The sequence below is a fragment of the Brassica oleracea genome, chromosome C4, assembly GCF_000695525.1.
Source record: "Brassica oleracea var. oleracea cultivar TO1000 chromosome C4, BOL, whole genome shotgun sequence".
Lineage (NCBI taxonomy): Eukaryota > Viridiplantae > Streptophyta > Magnoliopsida > Brassicales > Brassicaceae > Brassica > Brassica oleracea.
The window spans coordinates 26,237,464-26,247,133 of record NC_027751.1 but is presented as its reverse complement, the minus strand read 5'-3'; the positions used below and the strand labels follow the sequence as shown (position 1 = coordinate 26,247,133).

The 9,670-nt window shown below is 35.1% G+C and overlaps 2 protein-coding genes across 2 annotated transcripts; both read left to right on the top strand.

Annotated features, from left to right (window-relative positions):
* The first annotated feature begins 1,219 nt into the window (after positions 1 to 1,219).
* LOC106336560 lies at positions 1,220 to 3,106 on the top strand. The gene is made up of 4 exons (XM_013775412.1): positions 1,220 to 1,596; positions 1,939 to 2,097; positions 2,195 to 2,303; positions 2,703 to 3,106. Exons 1-4 carry the CDS (start codon positions 1,279 to 1,281, stop codon positions 2,915 to 2,917), a joined length of 801 nt encoding a protein of 266 aa, XP_013630866.1. The 5' UTR covers positions 1,220 to 1,278; the 3' UTR covers positions 2,918 to 3,106.
* A 3,480-nt stretch (positions 3,107 to 6,586) lies between these two features.
* LOC106336561 lies at positions 6,587 to 8,686 on the top strand. The gene is made up of 4 exons (XM_013775413.1): positions 6,587 to 6,919; positions 7,947 to 8,105; positions 8,220 to 8,328; positions 8,430 to 8,686. The coding sequence occupies exons 1-4, from the start codon at positions 6,587 to 6,589 to the stop codon at positions 8,621 to 8,623; spliced, it is 795 nt and encodes a 264-aa protein (XP_013630867.1). The 3' UTR covers positions 8,624 to 8,686.
* The last annotated feature ends 984 nt before the right edge of the window (positions 8,687 to 9,670 follow it).

Below are 9,670 nucleotides of genomic sequence, written 5' to 3'. Positions count from 1 at the left end.
GTGAGATCACTTGTTTTGGACACTGATCCATTCAGTCCAAAGGTGGACGATAAAGAAGTCCATTTAGTCCTGAGATGGACGATGCAGAAGTCTTGTTTTAGACACTGATCTGATTGGTCCATAAGAAGGACGATGAAGAAGCCTTTGATTTTGGTTTATTTTATACTAACCAGCCTAAAGAGGGGTTATTTGGTTTTGTTGATTTGTTTTTCAGACATGTTATGTTTTACACATGGTGGTACATGCATATCATAGCAACATCATCCAAGATTTCGTGTGTGTGTATTTGGGGTCGATGACTCAATATGTTCGATCAGATTGTGGCATGACCGATGGTAAAGAAGAATCAACTATCATGTTCGAGGACGAAACATATTTTGCCCAAGATCTTCATCACCCATGGATTGCAGAAAATTGGAAAGGTCCAAGGAACCTTCAGTAATGTCCAAATCAGGGGGAGTAATGTGTGTTGTACTCTTTTTCCTTCACCATGGTTTTATTTCAATTGGGTTTTCCTGGTAAGGTTTTAATGAGACAACATTAAAGCACATTACAAGCTCTAAATGGTTATGGCATCCAAGGGGGAGTGTTATGAACCAGATTGTGGATGACTCATAACCAAGAAATTATGATTTGTAATCTTTTCATTTATCTATGACGGTGTAATATCATATATAAGGAATCTCTATGTTATGAATAAAGATAGACTTTTTCATTACTTTTATAACATGTCAGTGGTTTTTGAAAATGGTGGATCATATAATAATAAATCTGTATTTCGTAGTAATTGCCGTTAAAATTAATTTTTTTCAAAAAAAAGAAAAAAAATAATGGGCCATGTAAAACAAAAGTTTTATCATTTTCATGTAATGATCTTCCTCGCAATTTCGTTTGTGAATAAGATTTCACAAAAAAAAAAAAGAGACCACACTCGTACGTAGTTAAAGAATGTCATCTAGATTGTACTAATCTTTCCATGTTTAATGCTATAAGCGTGCAATGCAGTTCAATTACGATTTATTTATTTTATTTTAACTGGTTAATTCTTGGTGGTTTCTAGTAATTTTGGATTCATGTAGATGTAAGCTTCTTAGTAATTTCAGTGAGTCATGTAAAAACAAGAATCTAATGATCTTCCACGCAATTTCCTTTATGTAGAATTTTATTCCACATAAAGACACCACTTCGTTATAACTTTATTACACCAAAAAAGAGTCACTTGTTTTTAAATACCTCTCCCATGTCTAGTAGCAAAGACCACACAGAAAAAGAGCATTAATGGAGTCTGCTAAATCAAATATGAATGGCCACCAAAACATCATCGTGATGCGCCACGGTGATCGGCTCGACCATTGTAAGCCACTATGGGTTTCAACCGCTGAGAGACCGTGGGATCCTCCGCTCGTACACGATGGTAAGGTTCGAGCCTATCAAACCGGTCAAAGAATCCGATCTCAGATTGGGTTTCCGATTCACCGTGTCTTTGTTTCTCCTTTCCTCCGCTGCATCCAGACCGCTGCCGAAGTCGTCGCCGCTCTCTCAGCCGACGATCTCGATGACAACGCTATGCCTTCCATCGATATCTCTAAGCTCAAGGTTAGACAAGAACACTAATTCTTTAGAATGTAATATAGTAGTAGACTTAGTAGTTTTTTACTTTTTACTAATGTTAGTGATGTATCAATATCATAATATATACTTTTACTTTTTTTACTAATGTTGGTGAAAGCCTAATATGTGTATATGAATGGTAGACGAAAAATAATATATACCTACAAAGTACGTATATCTGAGTTCTGATAGATCGTATTAATTCACAAAGTACGTATATATATATTGAATTATATGATAAATTTACTAATTTTGTAAGCTGAAACTTCAAAAAGTATGTTGATCATTTTTATTGAAGCATTAGGGATGCTCTTTATGCCTTGTCAGGTGGCTATTGAATTTGGATTGTGCGAGACATTGAACACAATGGCTATTAAGAGTGACGTTCTTCCCAAAGATGGGAAGTTTGATTTCAAGTTTTCAGATCTTGAAGCTATGTTTCCTGAGGGAACATTTGATCACAATGTGGAAATGGCTTATAAAGAGGTACTCTCTCTACAACATTCTTATAGAAGATTCCTACTTAATCTCTTCTTCATTTCTTTGACTATATTTTCCACGATTCTATGCTGGTTGTGTCTAGTTTCCACAGTGGGGAGAATCTGTGGAAGACTTTAAAGAAAGATATGTTAATACATTGAAGATTCTTGCAGAGAAGTATCCTTCAGAGAATTTGTTACTAGTCACCCACTGTAAGATCAACTCCAACCCACCCATATATTTTTATTTCTATATTTTTCTCTAAAATAGATAAATTTTATTATAGAAGAAATTTGCTTCAATGCACATCTCTATAATAGAATTCCTTTATTTATAGGAAAAAATATGAAGAATTGTTATTTTTATCTCCAAACATAAAGACAAAAAGTAAAATTCTTCTATATTTTTCTCTAAAATAGATGAACTCTATTATAGAAATATACATTGGAGCAAATCCACCTTTATAATAGAGATCTTCATTTTAGAAGAAAATATAGAAATGTATATTGGAGATGCTCTGAGCAAAAACATCGTGGTTTTTTTAGTTTTATCTCAAAACCGACATTTGTCTAAACATGAGACCGTTTATTTTATTGGTTGGGAATTTGCAGGGGGAGGTGTAAGTTCTGTGCTTTACAAATACTTCAAAGACGCAACTAAGTACTTAGTAGACTACTGTGGTTGTGTTGAGTTGAGAAGGCAGATTATGGATAATGATGGATTTGGTGAATCTGCGGACTTTGAGGTGGTTACAAGTCATGGTGTAGCTTTCAAGAACAACAAAGCCCCGATTCATGGTCCTCTTATAATCCAATCTCCCATTTAGACGGCTTTTACATGAATATTTTTGTTTGACGGTTAGATTCAATGAAACATGATTTAATAATTTTTCATTCTCTTCCATAGATTTTCGAAACACCTACATATTTATGGTTCGATCTCTTTATTTATTTTTTTTGGTTTTTTTTTCATTTTTCCCTTTTCCACTGATGTAATCTATGTTTCATTTTTATCAGAGATATCATTCTAAAATATAAATTGAAATGTTGTACTACTTTATTGAAGGGGAATACTATAAGCAGAGTAGAAACAACAACAACGACAATAACATGAAATGAAAATTTAAGGAGATTAAAAGCATAGCTATCATTTCTCGTTGCTATTATTTGGGAGCAACGATAAACCTTACGTGTGTCCTTCACGTAGGAGGGGCACTTGCACTTCTCATCAAGGAGCGATCCCAAACGCAGAAGCTCTTTCTTAGACATGCAATATACATTCATTGCCTCCACAATCTTCTGGCAGTTTGCTGGCCATTTAAAATACGATTTCTTTCAAGGCTTTGCATTTGGTTTCATCAAACTTTACGTTTTTGGATGTAATGGAAAAGACATGACTTATCAAGGAGAATATATTAATTTCTTGATTGTTTCCAGTCAGTGTTTTTAAAACCGGACCGACCCGATGGTTGGACCGGGTTCGACCATGAACCGGTTATATAGCCGGGTTGATCTAGTAATTGGTTCGACCATGAACCGGCCAAATAGCCGGATTATATTTCAAAGTTATTAAACCAATAAAAACAACTAAAACTATCAAAAATCTATAAACCATCCATATAAACAAGAAACTAATTTATATTTATAATATTTTATATTCAAAATTGATTAATATTTTTAACTATGCATCATGTTTACTAATATATTACTTTTATATTTAGAGACTAAAAATACATATTGATTTTAGATATTTTGGGTTGGATTCCATAAAATTTAGAACCATACAATTACGTACTATATAATATATATTATATGTACTTTTGGAATTCCTAAACTAGAACTTTCTATTGGAGTGCTTTTTCTTTGTCAACAAAATATATAAAAACTCAAAATGTTTAAAGGTACTCAAAATGTTTAAATGGATACAACCGGAGCCATGCTCGATGGTAAGACGATAAAACTCATAGTTAATCTCAACGGTAAGCTGAACAACAAAGATAGTACACTAAAACATAAGATATGAATGTTGGCGGGAGAGACTTGCTCAATGTGAAGAGGTCCATGGATAATCTTCACTTGTATCCCTGAAAAAACGAAATCTCCAGCAAGCTTAACATAGCCGTAAACAAGGTTGATAGACCAAGCAAATAGGTTTGAGAGGAGGCTGCAAAGTCCCAAGAAAAGCTAGAACAAGCTAAATAGTCCAGTAAACAAATAGCCTTATTTCCAACAGTGATCTCTGAAAAGACTATTTGAATCTCATATATATTAGAGAACATACTAAGTGATACTTCCGGCAGAACCTAACATCATCTCCCGCTCCATAATAGAATTTGACACTACAAAGCTTGATATGGACACAGACGGAGGGAATTGTGGTACGAGACCACAAGAAAGTATTTTCGGGCTATGGGAAGGAGGATACACAAGAGAGGGGTTGGTTCTAGCTTAGAGACTAAAAATACATATTAATTTTAGATATTTTGGGTTGGATTTTCCATAAAATTTAGAACCATGCAATTACATACACATATATAATATAATATTATGTGTACTTTTGGAATTCTTAAACTAGAACTCTCTATTGGAGTGCTTTTTCCTTGTCACCAAAATATATAAAAACTCAAAATGTTTAAGGGGCTACAACCGGAGCCATGCTAGATGGTAAGACGATAAAACCCAGAGTTAATCTCAACGGTAAGCTGAACAACAAAGATAGTACACTAAAACATAAGATATGAATGTTGGCGGGAGAGACTTGCTCAATGTGAAGAGGTCCATGGATAATCTTCACTTGTATCCCTGAAAAAACGAAATCTCCAGCAAGCTTAACATAGCCGTAAACAAGGTTGATAGACCAAGCAAATAGGTTTGAGAGGAGGCTGCAAAGTCCCAAGAAAAGCTAGAACAAGCTAAATAGTCCAGTAAACAAATAGCCTTATTTCCAACAGTGATCTCTGAAAAGACTATGTGAATCTTATATATATTAGAGAACATACTCAGTGATACTTCTGGCAGAACCTAACATCATCTCCCGCTCCATAATAGAATTTGACACTACAAAGCTTGATATGGACACAGACGGAGGGAATTGTGGTACGAGACCACAAGAAAGTATTTTCGGGCTATGGGAAGGAGGATACACAAAAGAGGGAGGCCGGCTAGGTGAACCGGTTGCAAGGCCCAAACCCATAAGGCCCACTAAGATTAGGATTTTCCTTTGGCACATCATCGCACCCAAGACATCGGAGCACGAGGCATCATCAGAGGGAACTGTCGTCGTGATTCGGGTGAGTCTTGTCGAGAATGAGCTGAGTACGGAATACTTGGTTTGCTGTGGGGGTTGAGAGGTGTTAAAGAGGGAGAGCCGGGCTCGAGGATAAGAGCATGAGAGAAGCGCAAGAGCAAAGCACACGGCGTGGTGGTGCTCTTAACTCTATTCACCAATCACCATCAGTTCATAACATCCACTTTTCGTAATGTCTCTTAAAGCAATTCGAATGTGAGTTCTCACTTGATAGCTAAAGTAAATTAAAAATATAAAAGCAGAGAGACATAGATACAAAATTACAAATTCTAATATGATAGATATACCTTTAGTCATCCCTGTCATCTTTTAGATATTTAAAAATGAAATTAATTAAATAATAAAACATATTAAATAACAATATTTTGTGGCTTAGAAACTCAATTTGAGAACCTCTCCACTGAGGTTGCTCTGTTATTCAGCCAGTAGATCCGACTAATATATAACAATGTTTATATGTTTATTACCTCTATGCATTTCATTTTCGTCTATGCGTTTATTTGGACTACTTAATAGCAAGTCACATCTTATTAGAATATAAGATTTTACAAATGCTTCTTTTTGTGGAACTGATTTTACAGTATGCTATTATGCATTAATTACTTAAATTTATATATTGTAGAAAGTTAAAAGATGTACTAGTTGACCAAAAATGGAGAATGCAGTTCAATTATGAATTAAGGATTTATTTATTTAATCAGTTCATTCTTGATGGTTTCTGTATATGCAGTTCAATTACGAATTAACGATTTATTTATTTAATCAGTTCATTCTTGATGGTTTCTGTATATGAATGCTGGATTATATAAGATGTAAACTTCGTTGTAATTTCACTGATTCTTCTAAAAAAAAAAAATGACTTATTGTGCAATGATCAACGTCTAACGTACTCCAAAGGTCACACCACGGCTAACAATCAGAGCAACAATGAAATCTGTTAATTCGAATACCGTTTTAATCGGTTAATGCTTGGTACTTTCTTATAGTGTTGGATTATATTAGTGTAAACTTCGTAGTTATTTCAATTAGTCATGCAAACTAAAACAATAACTTATCGTGTAATGATGCTCTTCCATGCAATTTCCTATTGTGGAATAAACTTTATTACATCAAAAACAAAAACAAAAGATCGTTGCATGTATAAATACATCCAATTGCTACTGCCAAAAAACCTCAAAGAAAAAGAGCAATGGAGTTTGCTAAAGGAAAAATCAATGGCCACCAAAATGTCATTGTGATGCGCCACGGTGATCGAGCCGACCATTGCGAGCCACTTTGGGCTTCAACCGCTGTGAGACCGTGGGATCCTCCGCTCGTTCACGACGGTAAGGTTCGAGCCTTTCAAACCGGTCAAAGAATCCGATCTCAGGTTGGGTTTCCGATTCACCGTGTCATTGTTTCTCCTTTCCTCCGCTGCATCCAGACCGCTGCTCAAGTCGTCGCCGCTCTCTCAGCCGTCAATCTCGATGACAACGCTATGTCTTCTAAAGATGTGCCTTCCATATATAACTCTAAGCTCAAGGTTAGACAATATATAACACTCTATATTCATTTGTTCACACGTATTAGAAAAAACCACAGTAAATTTATATTACAGATACATCATTTTATATGATTACTAATTTTTAATAAAATACAACTAATAAGAATTTAATGAGCTTACTTATTATTTTTGAAATTTATAATTTATTATTATTACATAATATAAATGTTATAAAAACATATAAAATGTATATTTTTATATATGAAACATTTTTGTTTCTAGAACATATATTTTTTTTGGAACGAACGTACCTAGTAATTTTTAATTTTTACTAGTGTTGGCGATAGGCCTGAGACGGATCGGGTATCCGAGCAATTTTAAGGTATCCGGATCCGGATCCTTATCCGGCGGATCCATAATTTTACTATTCTCATCCAGATCCGGGGTTCTCAGATATCTGGGTGTCGGATATTCTTCTAAAATTTGTAATATCCGGCGGATATCCGGATCCAGATTTGGATCCTTAAAATAAATAAAAAATAATATCAATATATATAAAATATTAACAATAATTTAAAAATAAAAATATATATAATGTTTTTAATTATTTCTATGTATAATATTACAAATTTACATAAAATTTATATACACTATTATAAAAATAAAAATATATTAAATAAAATTAATTTTTATATATGGATATTACTATTTTGGAAATAGTTATTAATAAAACTTACGGATCCGGATATCCAGACTAAAAATTTAAAATATCCGGATCCGGATCCGGCTTTGACGGATCCAACATTTTACTATCTGGATCCGGATTCGGCCCCTCCGGATATCCGGATTTTTGGATCGGATCCGGATCGAATCTCGGATCGGATTCGGATCGAATCTCGGATCGAATCTCGGATCGAATCCGGATCTCGGATAAAAGTTCCAGGGCTAGTTGGCGATGTATCGTAATATATACTTTTATTTTTTACTAACATAATTCAAAACCCAATATATAGTATGATCATTTTTATTGAAGCATTTGCTTTATGCCTTGTCTCCTCTGCTTCAGGTAGCTATTGAATTTGGATTGTGCGAGATACTGAACACAGTGGCTATTAAGAGTGAGGTTGCTCCCAAAGATGGAAAGTTTGATTTCAAGATTTCAGATCTACAAGCTATGTTTCCTGAGGGAACAGTTGACATTAATGTGGATATGGCTTGTAAAGAGGTGCTTTCTCTACGACATGTTTTGGAACATCCTTCTTCATCTTCTTCTTAATTTCTTTGAGTATAATCTTGATATTATATATTTTTTCCTCGATTCTATGTTGGTTGTGTTTAGTTGCCACAATGGGAAGAATCTGCGGCAGGCTTTAAAGAACGATATGTTAGTACACTGAAGGTTCTTGCAGACAAGTATCCATCTGAAAATTTGTTATTAGTCACTCATTGTAAGCAATAAATTATATATGGCTTTTAGTTTTAACTCAAAAACAACATTTCTCTAATCTTGAAACCGTTTTTTATTTTGGGGGTTTTGGAAATCTTGCAGGGGGGGGAGTAGGTACTATACTTTACAAATACTTCAATGACGCAACTAAGTACTTAGTAGATTACTGTGGTTGTGTTGAACTGAGAAGGCAGGTTTCGAATAATAATGAATCTGAGGAATTTGAGGTGGTTACTAGTCATGGTGTAGCTTTCAAGGACAACAAAGCCCCAATCCATGGTCCTGTTATAACCTAATCTCCTATTTACCCGGTTTTGTATATGAATATTTGGTTTCACAGGTTTGATTCAATAAAATAACATTATACAAATGATACAATAAAATAACATTATACAAACACGTAAAAATGTAAACACATGAAAGGTTGTATTTGTGTTGTATTTGTATTGTAAGCACGAGCATTGTCATTAGACAAGAAACTTGTGATTTAGTGGTATACATATTAGCTGATATCTCCATCCGTCTTTTAAAAAAAATCCACATTTCAATTCACGTTCCATGTTTATGTAACTCTTTGAAGAGATTTTTTTGTCGGAAACATGATCTTTGAGCATAGCTGTGACACGTACGTATCTAGATATAAATTAGTAGTACTCCCTATCAACTTTATTTATATTTAGTACCCCATGTATACTTAACAAAGACCATGACATTTTGACAAAAGTATATAAATGTATATAGGACTTTGGCCTGGTCCATAAACTATAAAATAATTGAGTCTCTTGGAAGCTGTAGGTTGGAGGCAGCAACCTCCAGTTTACCGTTCCGAACAACGGTACCGACTATCTGTGGACTCCTCGTGCTGCCGGTGGGACGATGTTGAATGAGTTTGCAGCATCATGATGTATTTTTTGTGGTTGTGTTAATGACTGAGTCTCTTGGAAGTTGTAGGTTTTTACCCATTGCTTCAAGGTTTGAGCCGCTTTTCTCCTTGGAAGCTCGCGGCAAGCCGCTTTTCTCTCTGGAAGCTTGCGGCAACTGAGAGGTTAGTCCCCTCACACCTCTTCTTTGGGTCATCGACGTTACGTTACTTCCGGTTCATCTCTTAGGCTATTCTTCTTTGTAATAGAAAGTGATGAACCTCGGCTGAGGTGGTCTGGTGGTATAGGAACCTCGGCTGAGGTGCCCGCCATCACGAGTTCGAGACCCGGCCACAGCGGATTTAACATGGTTTCCGTTTGGCCGCCAGGACCTGCCAGTTCCGGTTGGACGAGGTGGGATAGTCGGACTAAGGTCCGGATACCTGAATTATCAAAAAAAAAAAAAAAAAAAAAAAAAAAGAA

Bases quoted from the DNA above. Each gene is read 5' to 3' on its own strand.
- LOC106336560 (XM_013775412.1), top strand. From the start codon at position 1,279: ATGGAGTCTGCTAAATCAAATATGAATGGCCACCAAAACATCATCGTG. The intron at 2,098-2,194 runs GTACTCTCTCTA...GGTTGTGTCTAG, and splicing joins TGGAAATGGCTTATAAAGAG to TTTCCACAGTGGGGAGAATC. The intron at 2,304-2,702 runs GTAAGATCAACT...GGGAATTTGCAG, and splicing joins TTTGTTACTAGTCACCCACT to GGGGAGGTGTAAGTTCTGTG.
- LOC106336561 (XM_013775413.1), top strand. From the start codon at position 6,587: ATGGAGTTTGCTAAAGGAAAAATCAATGGCCACCAAAATGTCATTGTG. The intron at 6,920-7,946 runs GTTAGACAATAT...CCTCTGCTTCAG, and splicing joins TATATAACTCTAAGCTCAAG to GTAGCTATTGAATTTGGATT. The intron at 8,329-8,429 runs GTAAGCAATAAA...GAAATCTTGCAG, and splicing joins TTTGTTATTAGTCACTCATT to GGGGGGGAGTAGGTACTATA.